The sequence below is a fragment of the Protomyctophum parallelum genome (assembly GCF_964188405.1).
Source record: "Protomyctophum parallelum genome assembly, chromosome: 1".
NCBI classification, from domain to species: Eukaryota; Metazoa; Chordata; class Actinopteri; order Myctophiformes; family Myctophidae; genus Protomyctophum; species Protomyctophum parallelum.
The window spans coordinates 107552053-107569781 of record NC_139697.1 but is presented as its reverse complement, the minus strand read 5'-3'; the positions used below and the strand labels follow the sequence as shown (position 1 = coordinate 107569781).

The 17729-nt window shown below is 43.2% G+C and overlaps 1 protein-coding gene across 1 annotated transcript in view; it reads left to right on the top strand.

Moving 5' to 3' along the window:
* The window catches only part of pcf11 (PCF11 cleavage and polyadenylation factor subunit), a 45237-nt gene that overhangs the window by 249 nt on the left and 27259 nt on the right, over positions 1–17729 (top strand). The window contains exons 1-5 of the mRNA XM_083781396.1: positions 1–44; positions 5083–5208; positions 11673–11858; positions 15018–15236; positions 16995–17254. The exon at positions 1–44 is cut by the window's left edge and continues 249 nt beyond it. Coding sequence (XP_083637522.1) covers positions 1–44; positions 5083–5208; positions 11673–11858; positions 15018–15236; positions 16995–17254 — 835 coding nt within the window. The remainder of the gene's footprint in view (positions 45–5082; positions 5209–11672; positions 11859–15017; positions 15237–16994; positions 17255–17729) is intronic.

Genomic DNA, 17729 nt, shown 5'->3' with positions numbered 1-17729 from the left:
CGGCCAAGGATATCGTCGCAATTATCGAAGCGCAAATCAGCAAGGTTTTTATAACATGATATAAACAAATAAAATAAAACGTCGACAAAAAGGTTTTTTTATACATGTACAAATAAAACGACGAAAAGGTTTTATTTATATTATATTTATATACACGGATAAAGCGACGACTAGGTTTTTATACAATAAATACTCAAACAAATTATTTAATAGCTGTTTGTTTGTTTTAAATGCATAAATAAATATGGCGGCGCCTCGTTCTAACAACACGACAGTTAAGCCACTTCCGTCTTTATTATAGTATTCTGCGTTAAGTTCTTATATTTATATATAATATTTATTCCTTATACAGTTCTTATCTTTATTCCTCTTATTGTTCCATTCGTGTTGTCGTCGTTTGGTTGTTGTGTTGATGCTAATGCTAACGCTAGCGCTAGCATCGTGTCGGCAGCTTGTAGCATGGATGACGTATTTACTTTAATAACGTTATTAATATCCTAATATAAATACATCTGTGTGTTTTTTAATAACGTCGCTGTTATCGTGATATAGACACGTCTGTCTACTGGAGGTGTGAATGTTGCTTTTTTTTTAAACACCTTATATTGCTTTTAATTCATAGTCGGAAGTAGGGGTGGTTAAAGAACAGATCTATAAGCCCATCAGCCTGGGGTCATCAGTATAACCATATATGGACATGTGTCACTCTGTGACATGTTGTAGACACCCATTATAATGGCATTTTGATCACGAGACCCAATAACTACAGAATGTCAACTAAATCTCCAGGTCTTTCCTCAGAATAAGACACTGATTTACCGCAACACTATGTATGGAATATTAGGCACAATGTTTTATTTGCGGGTCCATTTGGTTCCATGTGTTAAATGGCTAGCTCCCTTTGTTTTTGTGGTAATATTATTGTCCGGCCATTTTGAAATGCCCCCCCTCCCCCCTCATCCAACTCGCTGATGGCTTGTAGATCTGTTATTATTTATTTTCCATTGACCAGCGTCATGCTCCAGGGTTTACACAATGAGCTTTATTATAATTATATTATTACTATTTTAATTATTATTAATAATAATCAGTGATTAATTTGGAACCCCAACTCCTTCCTGTTCTGTAATAAACAATTATTACAGACTATAATGTATAATATGTATTCATATAATAAATCATAATGGTTCAGTTACATTGACTGTGAGCAGGAGTTTGTTTTGGACAATGTGGCATTGAACTGTGTGTGACAGTGAGACAGAGTGCATGTGTGTGTGTGACAGTGAGACAGAGTGCATGTGTGTGTGTGACAGTGAGACAGAGTGCGTGTGTGTGTGTGACAGTGAGACAGAGTGCATGTGTGTGTGAGACAGAGTGCATGTGTGTGCTTGCCTGTGTGAGCGTGCATGTGTGTGACATTGAGTGAGTGGGTAAAATAGATTCACGGCCGAGCTACACCAAGCGTGTGTGTGTGTATATATATGTGCACACGCCACACGCGCTTTGAAAACAAGCCTGGTGTAGCTCAGTTCTATGACTGCTGTTCACTGTCAACGAATCACACTGCTGTTCACTGTCAACGAACCACACTGCTGTTCACTGTCAACGAATCACACTGCTGTTCACTGTCAATGGTCGTACATCAAGACGTCAACGCCTGCTTTTATAAAAGATACAGATAGTGCTGTCAACCATTTATAATAAGATAACTATAGTTTTGTCAACCTAGTCCTAAATATAAATAAATAGATAAATATAGTGTCAACCTTTTTTATAAAATATAAACCTTTTCTAAAAGATACAGTTAATGTCAAACTAGTCCTTTTCTAAAATATAAAGATCATGTAAGCCCCCTAAAGTTGACGTCTGGACTGGAGTGGAACCCTCCTTGGATCTACAGCTTTGGGTTGGACAATCTGGATCCAACTAAAGACTGAAATAGTGACGCTCTGGTTCAAACTAAAGACTAAAATAGTGGCATTCTGGTTCAAACTAAAGACTGAAATAGTGACGCTCTGGTTCAAACTAAAGACTAAAATACTGACATTCTGGTTCAAACTAAAGACTAAAATAGTGACGCTCTGGTTCAAACTAAAGACTAAAATACTGACATTCTGGTTTAAACTAAAGACTAAAATAGTGACGCTCTGGTTCAAACTAAAGACTAAAATAGTGGCATTCTGGTTCAAACTAAAGACTGAAATAGTGACGCTCTGGATCCAACTAAAGACTAAAATACTGACATTCTGGTTCAAACTAAAGACTGAAATAGTGACGCTCTGGTTCAAACTAAAGACTAAAATAGTGACATTCTGGTTCAAACTAAAGACTAAAATAGTGACGCTCTGGTTCAAACTAAAGACTAAAATAGTGACATTCTGGTTCAAACTAAAGACTAAAATAGTGACGCTCTGGTTCAAACTAAAGACTAAAATACTGACATTCTGGTTCATGCTTTTGTTCTTGCTTAAATGTAAGTCGCTCTGGATTAAGAGCGTCTGCTAAATGCCTAAATGCCTAAATTGTAATTGTAAATTGTAAACTAAAGACTAAAATAGTGACGCTCTGGTTCAAACTAAAGACTAAAATAGTGACGCTCTGGTTCAAACTAAAGACTAAAATAGTGACATTCTGGTTCAAACTAAAGACTAAAATAGTGACGCTCTGGTTCAAACCAAAGACTAAAATAGTGACGCTCTGGTTCAAACTAAAGACTAAAATAGTGACGCTCTGGTTCAAACCAAAGACTAAAATAGTGACGCTCTGGTTCAAACTAAAGACTAAAATACTGACATTCTGGTTCAAACTAAAGACTAAAATAGTGACGCTCTGGTTCAAACTAAAGACTAAAATAGTGACGCTCTGGTTCAAACTAAAGACTAAAATAGTGACATTCTGGTTCAAACTAAAGACTAAAATAGTGTCCAGGCGTGTTTTTCTTTTTGAAAACATGGTGACAATAATTGAATAAATGTGTATTTGTTGCTTTTGTTGAATGAGCTTAAATGTTAAATGTTGTTTCACAGCTCCCCCCCCCCTCTCTCTCTCTCTCTCTCTCTCTCTCTCTCTCTCTCTTCCGTAGCTCGTTAGCACATTTTAATTATCGTATTATCGTATAATATCGATAGCTGTTTCTACTAAAGTTGATGACCGACCGCACGACTTATCTACTATTTGACAGAATTCACCAGTAAATATTGATTTTTGAAATGTTTCAATGATGGTTAAAGAAAATAAGCAAAAAAAAAAAGAAAAAAAACCAAATGTTATAATAAAACATGTGAAATGTGCTTTTTGTCATTTTTTATTTCCCAGTTGCAGTTTCTTGGTATACTGAGTGTTGATTGGTTCTTATTCTGAGCTGCTAATTCACTGATTGGTTGTTTACTCTAAACCGGTGCCGAACTCATCATTTACTCACTAGTGATTGGTGGGTTTCTAGGAGAAGCCCAGTGATTGGTTGGTTAGGCAGTATTTCAACACCTGGTTGGTTAACGGGACTGAATGCAGAGTTAACTCTTTGAGGGCCGTTCAGGTTTCAGATTTGCTACGAGGTGTTACATGGAATAACGTGACCTATAGAGTAATGTGTCTCGTGTTACATGGGATAATGTGACCTATACAATACTGTGACCTGTGTTTCCAGTGATCTTATGTAAGCTCATTAACGCATCGCGATTAGGCCCGTCACCATCGGGACATTCTGAATAATTTAGATTAAATATTTTATTGCTTTTCTGTCGTTGGAACGGGGGGGGGGGGGGGGGGGTATTTTGGGGGCGTGATAAGCAAAAGGCACACATAACAGATCTGACAACATAACTGGAATAATGCTATATATTTTATACTGGAATTCACCAATACTTGAAACGGCACGAGCTTGTAGATCTGCTATTTCCACAAAGAAAATCAATCTATTTCAACATGGGAATGATTGTGTCGATTATGCAATACATAATTGCGTATTATCTCACATAATTGTGATTGGTGGATAATGTGACGATAGTGACACAGCCCTTAATGTGATTGGTGGATAATGTAACGATAGTGACAGAGCCCTAATGTGATTGGTGGATAATGTGACGATAGTGACAGAGCCCTAATGTGATTGGTGGATAATGTAACGATAGTGACACAGCCCTAATCGTGATTGGTGGATAATGTGACGATAGTGACACAGCCCTAATCGTGATGCGTTGTGATCTTTCGGATCAGGCGCCACACGGTCGCACAGCAGAGAATAATACATTAGGAGACGAGAGAGGTTTCAGCCATGTTGCTTTGAACCAGTTTCAACGCAGCATAGCGGTTTGAACTGGTACAAGCAGCCACTGGTTTGAAGGGGTTTAAAAACTAGGAGGTGTGACGACGACGCATCATCTCGTCACGAGTCTTGAATCTGAACTGTCCTTTAGGCCTCTTACTTAGACGTTCTAAAATGGCATCTTTAATGCTGTTAATTAATACTCGCCTGGGTTTAATTCTAGCGTAGGAGGTTTTTACCCGAAGGACTGGTTGATAAAACCCCCGGTAATGTACAGAGGGAGAGAGAGACACTCTCTCTCTCTGGAGGTAACCCTAAAACATTTCCTGACTGGACAAGAAGACACTTTTCCAACTTCAACTGATGGACATTCATTTTCAAGGTGGATTTTTCTTCAAGAAGAACGCCCTTTTTTTTTTTTTTTTTTGCATTTGGCTGGTCGGATTTTTCTCCCCCTTTTTTCTCTCTTCTTGAAGACTGTTTTTTTGTTTTTCTCCATTCTGTGTGGGTGAAGATTTAGGACGTGGAGGTTTTTCTTTTCTCCATCGCCTCGGCAGAATGACCCCGAACCGAAGCACATTTCTACTTTTTCTACTTTTCCTATTTTTGGGGGCGATGTGGGGGAGGAGGAGGGGGAATGGGGGTATTTTAGGGGCCCCCGGGGGGGGGCCCTAAAATACCCCCATTCCCCCCCTCCCCGGAACCTTTTTTTTTAGTATATATATATATATTTTTTTTTTTACATTGAATGTTAATGACGTGTTTGTCTTAACTGTGTTGTCTTGTAAACTTGTTGAGTTTTTTCCCCTCACCTCCAGGCGCCTGCCGCGGAGAAGCTGCCCGTTTTGTACTTAGTGGATTCCATAGTGAAGAATGTCGGAGGAGAATACCTTGCTGTGTTTGCTAAAAACCTAGTCACTTCATTTATATGTGTCTTCGAAAAGGTACACGCCTCTCTCTTCTGCTACAAACCTACTGCATTTATGTCTTTGTCTTTGAAAAGGTACACACACCCTCTCTTCTGCTAAAACGACTGCATTTATGTCTTTATTTAGGTCTTTGAAAAGGTACACACTCTTCTGCTAAAAAAACGGCTGCATTTATGTCTTTATTTAGGTCTTTGAAAAGGTACACACCCTCTCTTCTGCTAAAAAAACGGCTGCATTTATGTCTTTATTTAGGTCTTTGAAAAGGTACACACACTCTTCTGCTAAAAAAAACGACTGCATTTATGTCTTTATTTATGTCTTTGAAAAGGTACACACACTCTTCTGCTAAAAAACAACTGCATTTATGTGTCTTTGAAATGGAACGTCTTCTCTGCTTATAAAAAAAATAGTTAAAATAGCCAATCTACAAGCTCACAACATGTCGATGTAGATGTGTATTAAAAAAAAAAGGCAAATATGTTTGGGGATAAAGCGTTTAGCATGGACGAAAATTACTACTACTTGCCATTTTTTTTAAACATTTTAAAATACTAGCCAATCTACATCGACACGTTGTGAGCTTGAAGATTGGCTTTTTGAAGAATTTTTTTAATGTTTTAAGTTTGTGAAGAATGGGAAATAAGTTGAGCGGTAAGGGGTCGTTCAAGATATAGCTGCAACTGCATTTATGTTTTTGAAAAGGTACAAACAACCTCTTTGAAACGGTGCTCTGTGACTAAACACACTGGGCGCGTTTTGGTCCGACAAACTAACCAGTCCGACACACAGTAGTCCGACACCCTGACCTAACCCTAACCGCACACCCTGACCTAACCCTAACCCCACACCCTGACCTAACCCTAACCCCACACCCTGACCTAACCCTAACCCCACACCCTGACCTAACCCTAACCCCACACCCTGACCTAACCCTAACCCCACACCCTGACCTAACCCTAACCCCACACCCTGACCTAACCCTAACCCCACACCCTGACCTAACCCTAACCGCACACCCTGACCTAACCCTAACCCCACACCCTGACCTAACCCTAACCCCACACCCTGACCTAACCCTAACCGCACACCCTGACCTAACCCTAACCCCACACCCTGACCTAACCCTAACCCCACACCCTGACCTAACCCTAACCCCACACCCTGACCTAACCCTAACCCCACACCCTGACCTAACCCTAACCCCACACCCTGACCTAACCCTAACCCCACACCCTGACCTAACCCTAACCCCACACCCTGACCTAACCCTAACCCCACACCCTGACCTAACCCTAACCCCACACCCTGACCTAACCCTAACCCCACACCCTGACCTAACCCTAACCCCACACCCTGACCTAACCCTAACCCCACACCCTGACCTAACCCTAACCCCACACCCTGACCTAACCCTAACCCCACACCCTGACCTAACCCTAACCGCACACCCTGACCTAACCCTAACCCCACACCCTGACCTAACCCTAACCCCACACCCTGACCTAACCCTAACCGCACACCCTGACCTAACCCTAACCGCACACGGAAGCAATCCACCGCTGAGTCTTAACTGGCCACACATCTGTCTTATACTGGCCACACATCTGTCTTATACTGCCACACATCTGTCTTAACTGGCCACACATCTGTCTTAACCGGACACACATCTGTCTTAACCGGCCACACATCTGTCTTAACCGGCCACACATCTGTCTTAACCGGCCACACATCTGTCTTATACTGCCACACACATGTCGGACTGTTAGCAAGTTGGACCAACGTATGCGCCCCCACACATCTCCTGCTAAACACCTAGTCATTTCATTCGTGTCTTTGAAAAGGAGCAAACGTCTCTCCTGCTAAACACCTAGTAATTTCATTCGTGTCTTTGAAAAGGAGCAAACGTCTCTCCTGCTAAACACCTAGTCATTTAATTTGTGAAAAGGAACACAACCTCTTGCAAGCTTTCACCCAAAGGCTGTTAAAGTCCTTAATGTACTGCCGACAGAACGGCGTTGCTCGCCAAGCATGGCCTGTTATTGCAGTTTAAACGTCTTAATGGACTGTTATTGCAGTTTAAACGTCTCCATGTTTTAACCTTTTTCCGTACATTTATGCCCTGCTAAACTTCATCATACTACTTCAAACCTTTTTAAATAGTTCAAAAAGCCGATCTACAAGCTCACAACGTGTCCAAGCAGATCTACAAGCTCACAACGTGTCCATGCAGATCGGCTAGTTGAACAATTTCTAAATGTTTCTCAAAATAGTAAAAACAAATATGGCTACGTATCCCTAAACTCAGCCATATTAGTTTTTACTATTGTGAGAAACATTTATCCATTGTGCCAAGGAGGACCCCAGAAGAGTAACACCGGGTCTCATTCTGACCTGAGATCAGATTCTAAAAATGTCTTCTACGTCAGTCGCTCTTCGATTAAAAAAAAAATAGCAGACCTACAAGCTCATAGCGCGCCACTATGAGCTTGTAGATCTGCTATTTTTCAATAGCTAAAGCACGACATGATGCTAACACCAAAATGGGTTAATCAATGAAGGTCCACTGCCCGCGTTGTGTTGGGTTGGGTTGCGTTGCGTTGCGTGACTGCATTATAATTGTCCCGGTTCGTTTTTTTGCGCCAGGTGGAGCCCCGCCTTAAGATTTTGTAGAAAAATAAATACAAATCAAACGTTTCCAAACATTTTTGAGATGGTTAAAAAACGTTGTAAAGCTCCCCTTTACAAGCTTGTAGATCTGATATTTTTTTACAACATACAAATGGATAAAGCTGTTAAAATTAACCCTATAGAACACTAAAACGGTGAATTTCACCCTGACAATTATATTTTTGTGATTTTCATAATGTTGATGTCTGAGGTGGGCGGGGCTTTCTGTACCTTTCATGATGCTCAGTGACATCATAATGATGTCAGAGGTGGACGGGGCTTTCAGTCATGATGCTCAGTGACATCATAGAAGGTAGGTTTGTTTCCCTGCCCACATAGAGTATATATATCTATAGAGAAGACATCCTCCCATCCACTTGCATTGAGTTGCTCAAAAGCGCATGAGGCGGATTCACTCCTCCTTCCTGGTAGGAACAGAGTGCATTCTGGGACGGATTGCAATGGTGAGTGGCCCCAAACACATGAACGCGCACGAGCGTCGTCCGTCGTGAACGTGTACAATGATAGTCAACGGACAGCGCGTTCATGTGTTTGGGGCCAGGCTGCAATACCTTCATTCGGCCACTATGTCCATTTCGCCTCAAGATTTCCTCTGGGTGCCTTCTCTATTCATATATATACTCTAAGGCCCACATCCCTGGTTTTTAGGATCCAAGATGGCCGCACCTCTCTCCCTGTGTTTTAGGATCCAAGATGGCCGCACCTCTCTCTCCCTGTGTTTTAGGATCCAAGATGGCCGCACCTCTCTCCATGTGTTTTAGGATCCAAGATGGCCGCAGCACCAAGAGGGGGGTGTCCTTACTTGGCTGCGTTCACACATTCTAGACACCTGTCTTGCGTCTGTCTTGTGTCTGTGTTTAATGGCCGCTCCAATGCATATCCAATGGAACCCCATATGGTTTGAGCAAACATTTTGTTTGATGGAGGGGGGGGGGGGGGGGGGGGGCAGAACACATCCATCAAAGCTGTGTTCAGACACAAGTCAAGTGTCTTGAACATATGTCGACCCCGCCCGCTCACCTCTGCCCCACGCTGATAAGGTATCTGCCTCGCGCTCGCTACAGAGTGATGTAGAGGGTGCGCTGTGACTGGCCAGTCGCTGTGATTGACAGCCTACACCTAACCCTAACCTCAGTAAAACTATTCAGTATTTAAGTCCGACGTCATTTTGTAGTGCTACGTTACGTCCGGGTCCAAGTGGCACCAGCTCCCGTCCGCATCCCATTGTAAATAGAATATCTAAACGCGTGAATCTTTTTAAATTGACGTTATTTTTCAGAAAGGAAGCCATAGAGGGTTAAAATGGGTCTTAATGCTTCCAACTCGAGTAGAATTATTAATGTTTTGGACAAGTGTCCATGACAACAAAAATATATGATGTGGAGACAATAAATACTATTATTATCATTATTATTGAAGGTGGCAACAGTCCATTTGCTCGGTAAAATATTTCGGGGGATATTTACAATGTGTGCAGGCTTGAGTATGTTGAATCTAGTTTGCATTAATGAGGATTTAGTTGACACAATCAAATAAAATGGCGATAGTATTCCATGTGGGGCAGACTTTGGAGAGCAGCGCAGCTTTGTTGTTGCGAGGAAAGCGGTAAAATTAGACTTTCGTGGTTGTTTTCGTCTCAGATTTAGTCCGACGGAGCGTCACAGTATAACTCCATGGGGACACAAAAGCGACACAAAAGTAGGACCCGGAAGTATCTCAGGAGGGGGCGCTCACGTCACAGCTAAAATACTGAATACCTAACCCTAACCTCAGTAAAACTATACCTAAACCTAACCCTAACCTCAGTAAAACTATACCTAAACCTAACCCTAACCTCAGTAAAACTATACCTAAACCTAACCCTAACCTCAGTAAAACTATACCTAAACCTAACCTCAGTAAAACTATACCTAAACCTAACCTCAGTAAAACTATACCTAAACCTAACCCTAACCTCAGTAAAACTATACCTAAACCTAACCTCAGTAAAACTATACCTAAACCTAACCCTAACCTCAGTAAAACTATACCTAAACCTAACCCTAACCTCAGTAAAACTATACCTAACCTCAGTAAAACTATACCTAAACCTAACCTCAGTAAAACTATACCTAAACCCAACCCTAACCTCAGTAAAACTATACCTAAACCTAACCTCAGTAAAACTATACCTAAACCTAACCTCAGTAAAACTATACCTAAACCTAACCTCAGTAAAGTATACCAAAACCTAACCTCAGTAAAACTAACGCAGTGGCTGGGGGGCGTTTCCAAGAACCCGAAAGCGAGGCAGATGCCTTGTTAGCCTGCCATCTTGGATCCTAAAACACAGGGAGAGAGAGGTGGGGCCATCTTGGATCCTTAAACACAGGGAGAGAGGTGGGGCCATCTTGGATCCTAAACACAGAGAGAGAGGTGGGGCCATCTTGGATCCTAAACACAGGGAGAGAGAGGTGGGGCCATCTTGGATCCTAAACACAGGGAGAGAGGTGGGGCCATCTTGGATCCTAAAACACAGGGAGAGAGAGGTGGGGCCATCTTGGATCCTAAAACACAGGGAGAGAGGTGGGGCCCTTAGAGTATATATGAATAGAGAAGACACCCGAGTTCTCCTTCCATCCACTTGCATTAAGTTGCTCAAAAGCGCATGAGACGATTTCACTCCTCCTTCCGTGTAGGAAAGAGTGCATTCTGGGATGGATTGGCCCCCAAACACATGAACGCGCTGCCGTTGACTATCATTGTGCCGTTTGTGCGCGTTCACGTATGAAACATTCGTTCACGTGTCATGGCCCCAATAATAACATGAACGTGCGCAATGATAGTCAACGGAGCAGCGCTGGCTCGAGCTGCAATGACAAATTCGGCCACTATGTCCATTTCGCCTCAGGGTTTCCTCCGGGTGCTGTCTCTATTCATATATACTCTAAGGTGGGGCCCCATTCACCCAATATGGACCTTTTGTATTGTATGTTTCTTCACTTGGACCATTCTCACATTTCCCAGGAATGGGTGAACAAGAGAAGTTCACAACTTCATTTATCTTCTTTTTTAGGAATATGTTTAAAATAGTTTTTCACCGATTTTGCCCCACTATTCTTTTCTTTTTGTTGTTGTGAAAAGTCATGATGAAATATTAAAGAGTAAGTTGTATTGCTGTACTTCAATATGTTTTGATGAGAAATATATTTTTATGGAATATTTTACATTTGGTTGAAATATACCCGTGTTTAGTGATGGAGTAACAAAATATATGTTTAGTGTTCTTTAGGGTTAAATTAATTTAGTTTTTATTTTCTATCCATGAAGACCAGAATTAATGTAGTTTTTGGCACATTACTGAGCCACATTACTTTCGTTTTTTATTTAGAATTAATTTAGTTTTTGGCACATTGTTGAGTTTCTGGTAGGCGACGAACACAGTTCAGTGTCTTTGAGTTTAACCCATTTAGCCCATTCTGGACGGGAACCCCTTTTGGTGTTTTAACTAAGCATCATGTTGTGCTTTAGCTATTGAAAAATAGCAAGATCTACAAGCTCGTAGCGCGCCACCGAGTGGCGCGCTACGAGCTTGTAGGTCTTGCTATTTTTGAAAAATCGTAAAAATGCGGCACAAATCTTTGAATATATATTCTTTCAGAGCGGTTGTCATTGTGTCGCTAGGTGTATTTTTCCAGGCCTGTGGTTGGCTGTCGTGGTGTCGCTAGGTGTATTTTCCAGGCCTGTGGTTGGTTGTCGTTGTGTGGCTAGGTGTATTTTTCAGGCCTGTGGTTGGCTGTCGTTGCTGCTAGGTGGACGAGGGAACCAGGAAGTCTCTGTTCAAGCTGCGCTCCACCTGGGACGACGTGTTCCCGCTGAAGAAGCTCTACGCGCTGGACGTCCGGGTCAACTCAGTGGACCCGGCCTGGCCAATCAAACCTCTCCCTCCCACGGTCAACGCCAGCAGTATCCATGTCAACCCACGCTTCCTCATGCAGGTCAGTACGCACGCACACACGCACACAACGCAACGCACACAACGCACCGCACCGCAACGCGCGCACACACGCACACAACGCAACACACGCACGCACACAACGCACCGCACGCGCACACACGCACCGCAACGCACCGCAACGCACGCACGCACGCACAAATAAAACACTAAGGGTTGCCCACCTGCCCCTGGCAGCTAAATAAAAAACTAAGGGTTGCCCACCGGCCCGCAGCTAAGCTAAGCTATACATCTCCTTACAACCGTAGCCTACTCTACCGGATTGTCAATGAGAGTGGAGAGTGGTTTTTTGCGCATTTATGACAAAATATAATAATCTTCACTTGATTTCTGAACAAACCTGACCACTGAATCATGTTCCATTTTCTCCGATTCCGTCCGCGATTCCGTTAACACGGATTCCATATGGCTCTACACTAAGGGTTGCCCATCTGCCCCTGGCAGCTAAATAAAACACTAAGGGTTGCCCACCTGCCCCTGGCAGCTAAATAAAACACAAAGGGTTGCCCACCTGCCCCTGGCAGCTAAATAAAACACAAAGGGTTGCCCACCTGCCCCTGGCAGCTAAATAAAACACTAAGGGTTGCCCACCTGCCCCTGGCAGCTAAATAAAACACTAAGGGTTGCCCACCTGCCCCTGGCAGCTAAATAAAACACTTAAGGTTTGCCCATCTGCCCCTGGCAGCTAAATAAAACACTAAGGTTTGCCCATCTGCCCCTGGCAGCTAAATAAAACACTAAGGCCCTTTCCCAATTCCTTTTTTAACCCTACCCCTCAGCCCTTGTCCCTTCCCCTTGTCCCTACATAATGAGTGTCAAGGGGTAGGGAGATAAATCATCCCCCTAGGAATTGGAACGTCCCTAAATATTGAACGTCCCTTGTAGATATTGATATGTGATATAATATATTGATATACAACCTGTTCTCAGAAAATAGCTGATCTGCAAGCTCACTACAGGCCAGTGGTCCCCAAACTCTTTATGTCAAGGACCCCAAATTGACACTAATTAGCCCACAGACCCCCATTTGATGGCATTTCTGTCTCTGGGACCCCCAATTTATATTGTAAAATCAATGTTAATTAACTGAGTGTACAAACTATCATTTAGCCCATAACCCACTTTGGAAACTACTTTCTATTTAAGCTGTAGAGATGGAACGTAAATATAACATTGCTGTGGTTATGATGAAATAAATATATTGTAATTTTGTCTCATCTTGGTAGCCCACCATGCAGAATGTAATTCAGCTAGATATAGCTCATTCTGACACCTGCTCAACAGTTGTACCTGATTCATTGATTATTGTATTAACAGTTTGTATAGCATGGGTACAGATATATATACAGGGTTAGAAAAAGGAAAAACTATTTACAGTATAGAAAGAAGGGGCTGTGGTCACTGTGTTCATTGTTTTTAATATCATTAAGAACAGAGTAATCAATGAAAATTCCATCGTGATTCATCTCCATCCAATGTACAGTCTGTACAGCAGCTTGCAGTCTGTTCCATAGCTGGTTTGCCTGGGGGGAAAAAAACAACACCATTGCTAATTAGTTATGTAAGTTTTGGAAATTACATCTGGCCACAAAATATCACAGGGTCACAGGGTGACAAACTGACATATTGAGCCTATACACACAGTATAAGCCTTCCCCCTATAGGCTACCTTCACATTCAGTAGATCCTGTGATCTTCTGTAGCCAGATGTAATTAGCTGGGGTTTAGTAGGACTATAGTAAATGATACAAAAATAAATCACCATAACATTTTGTAAAAAAATACATATTTAGCCCCATGCTCGAATGCCCCCGCCCCCCATGTCAAAAACTGCTAAAATCCCCAAAAAGAAAGAAAGCAGCAAAACACTCATATTTTACTTTGTCTAATAACAACCTAAAACATTAACATTGGTTGGAAAAAAACTAAAGTTGTCCTTTAACCCATTCTGATCGGGCACCCATTTTGGTGTCAGCATCATGTTATGCTTTAGCTATTTAAAAATAGCAGATCTACAAGCTCATATCGCGCCACCGAGTGGCGCGATACGAGCTTGTAGGTCTGCTATTTTTTGAAAAATCGAAGAACGACTGACATTTTTAGAATCTGATCTCAGGTCAGAATGCGTTAATCAGACCAGTGCGTGTCCAGTGGAAAACCTCGTATGAATCTGATCTCAGGTCAGAATGGGTTAAACTCTTGATCTAAATCATTCCGTCCAATTCTAACCAAAGATCCTGTGTCAGACGGCCCACCGCGGTCCAGTCGCTAGTCGCGTTAGAATGAATCTTACCTCCCGTTGTTGTCGATCAGCCTCTGGAGTGTTTTGGCTACATTTAGCTGCTTCCGCTTACATCTGGGACAGAACCTGGCGCGTCACTAAATGTGCTATAAATCGCTGGCCGCTCTGATTTAACCCTTTCATGCCTGACGTCAAAATTAAAAAAAGAAAAATCTTCAAAATTCTGACAGTTTTCTGAAATACCTCATGTTTCATGTTTCAGCGGTGCTCCATATTTCATGTCAGGGACCCCAAAAATGATATGAAATTGGCCGCCGACCCCCATCTGAAAATGTGTTGTTCCAAGGGACCCAGAGGCAAAGATTTGAGTTAAAAACTTTGGCTCTGAAAGAATATATATTCAAAGATTTGCGACAAATTTTCACGATTTTTTCAAAAATAGAATCTACAAGCTCATAGCGCGGCACTGCTTGTAGATCTGCTATTTTTCAATGGCTAAAGTGTAATATAATGCTTTAAAACACCAAAAGGGTTTACCGCCCAAAATGGATTAAATGACCCTGGGGCGATTAGTGCGCTGACGTCATGTCTCCTGTGTTGTGATTGGATCGTTCTAACGTCATGTCTCCTGTGTTGTGATTGGATCGTTCTAACGTCATGTCTCCTGTGTTGTGATTGGATCGTTCTAACGTCATGTCTCCTGTGTTGTGATTGGATCGTTCTAACGTCATGTCTCCTGTGTTGTGATTGGATCGTTCTAACGTCATGTCTCCTGTGTTGTGATTGGATCGTTCTAACGTCATGTCTCCTGTGTTGTGATTGGATCGTTCTAACGTCATGTCTCCTGTGTTGTGATTGGATCGTTCTAACGTCATGTCTCCTGTGTTGTGATTGGAGCAGGCCGAGGAGTCGTCACCGCGGGCCAGCCCCCCGCGGCCCTCGGCTCCGCCCCCCTCGGCCCCGCCCCTGGCCCCTCCCCCTGGCCCCTCCCCCTCCCTGGAGGCCAGCCTATCACAGGAGCAGCTGATCCGGCAGCAGCTGCTGGCCAAACAGAAACAGCTGCTGGAGCTTCAGCAGAAGAAGATCGAGCTGGAGCTGGAACAGACCAAGGCTCAGCTGGTACGACCCGTCTGTCTGCTTAACCCGTCTGTCTGCTTACCCGTCTGTCTGCTTACCCGTCTGTCTGTCTGTCTGTCTGTCTGTCTGCTTTACCTGTCTGTCTGTCTCTGTCTGTCTGTCTGTCTGTCTCTGTCTGTCTGGAGCTGGAACAGACCAAGGCTCAGCTGGTACGACCCGTCTGTCTGCTTAACCCGTCTGTCTGCTTACCCGTCTGTCTGTCTGTCTGTCTGTCTGCTTTACCTGTCTGTCTGTCTGTTTACCTGTCTGTCTGTATGGAGCTGGAACAGACCAAAGCTCAGCTGGTACGACCCGTCTGTCTGTATGTCTGTCTGTCTGTCTGTCTGTCTGTCTGTCTGTTTACCTGTCTGTCTCTGTCTGGTTACCTGTCTGTCTGGTTACCTGTCTGTCTGCTTGTCTGTCTGTCTGCTTGTCTGTCTGTCTGGTTACCTGTCTGTCTGCTTGTCTGTCTGTCTGGTTACCTGTCTGTCTGTTTACCTGTCTGTCTGAATGACATATTTTAGTCTTTGCATTCGCCTGTAAGGTGGTCGAGGGTAGGGCAAGTTGGAGTTTGATGGGTTAAGATGGAGTCTGAATGGAGTCTGAAGAGGTGGCTTTTCACATAGAAATGAACAGTTCTGACTGCAATGGGAAGTTCATTCCATAGTTTAGATTGGGAGTGAGTCTGTAGTTCTGACTGCAATGGGAAGTTCATTCCATAGTTTAGATTGGGAGTGAGTCTGTAGTTCTGACTGCAATGGGAAGTTCATTCCATAGTTTAGATTGTGAGTGAGTCTGTAGTTCTGACTGCAATGGGAAGTCCATTCCATAGTTTAGATTGGGAGTTCTGACTGCAATGGGAAGTTCATTCCATAGTTTAGATTGGGAGTGAGTCTGTAGTTCTGACTGTAATGGGAAGTCCATTCCATAGTTTAGATTGGGAGTGAGTCTGTAGTTCTGACTGCAATGGGAAGTTCATTCCATAGTTTAGATTGGGAGTGAGTCTGTAGTTCTGACTGCAATGGGAAGTTCATTCCATAGTTTAGATTGGGAGTGAGTCTGTAGTTCTGACTGCAATGGGAAGTTCATTCCATAGTTTAGATTGGGAGTGAGTCTGTAGTTCTGACTGCAATGGGAAGTTCATTCCATAGTTTAGATTGGGAGTGAGTCTGTAGTTCTGACTGCAATGGGAAGTTCATTCCATAGTTTAGATTGGGAGTGAGTCTGTAGTTCTGACTGTAATGGGAAGTTCATTCCATAGTTTAGATTGGGAGTGAGTCTGTAGTTCTGACTGCAATGGGAAGTTCATTCCATAGTTTAGATTGGGAGTGAGTCTGTAGTTCTGACTGCAATGGGAAGTTCATTCCATAGTTTAGATTGGGAGTGAGTCTGTAGTTCTGACTGTAATGGGAAGTTCATTCCATAGTTTAGATTGGGAGTGAGTCTGTAGTTCTGACTGCAATGGGAAGTTCATTCCATAGTTTAGATTGGGAGTGAGTCTGTAGTTCTGACTGCAATGGGAAGTCCATTCCATAGTTTAGATTGGGAGTGAGTCTGTAGTTCTGTAGTTCTGTAACCATAGTGTTTCTTTTTTTTCAATTTACTTTTTATTGAATTTTAGTCAGACAATTGACAATACAAAACAAGACAAGACAATATACATACAATACACACAAGGGGGAAAAACTGCTTCTCTTCTCTATTGATGATCTAAATTACTAGTACCTCAAACCATAGTGTTTCTTAACCCTCTCATTCCAGGCCGGGAACTTCGTGTTGAATCCCCCCTCCACCCCTCCCCCCCCCTCGCAGACCAGCCCCAGCCCCGCAGCCCCCCCGCCGGTCACCAGAGACCCCAGACTCAACAGGAACTCCGGCTCCGGCTCGCGGTCCAAAGACCAGGTTTCTGCTCCCGCCTCCTCCTCCTCCTCCTCCTCGTCAGCGGGCGTAAAGAAAGACCACGCCCCTCAGGCCGCCGCCCACCGCCACAAAGACCACGCCCCCCTGGCGGCGACGCCCCGGTAAGGCCCTGTCAATCATTTTCCTTTAACCCATTCTGACCTGAGATCAGATTCTAAAAATGTCTTCTACATCCTGACAGTTTTCTGAAAAAGCTATGTTTCTATGTCAGTCGTTCTTGGATTTTTCAAAAATAGCAGACCTACAAGCTCATATCGCGCCACTCCGTGGCGCGCTATGAGCTTGTAGATCTTGTAGAGCTTGTAGATACATTCTATTCCAATACCCTGAAACTCTGAATTGTGTCTGTCTCAATTATTGTTGTTCAACTATGCTATAAGTGCTCACCGACAGATTTGCATTAACAACACGGGAGAACATGTGAGGGTACCAACCCTAGGGGACACGGGGAGAACATGTGAGGGTACCTACCCTAGGGGACACGGGGAGAACATGTGAGGGTACCTACCCTAGGGGACACGGGGAGAACATGTGAGGGTACCAACCCTAGGGGACACGGGGAGAACATGTGAGGGT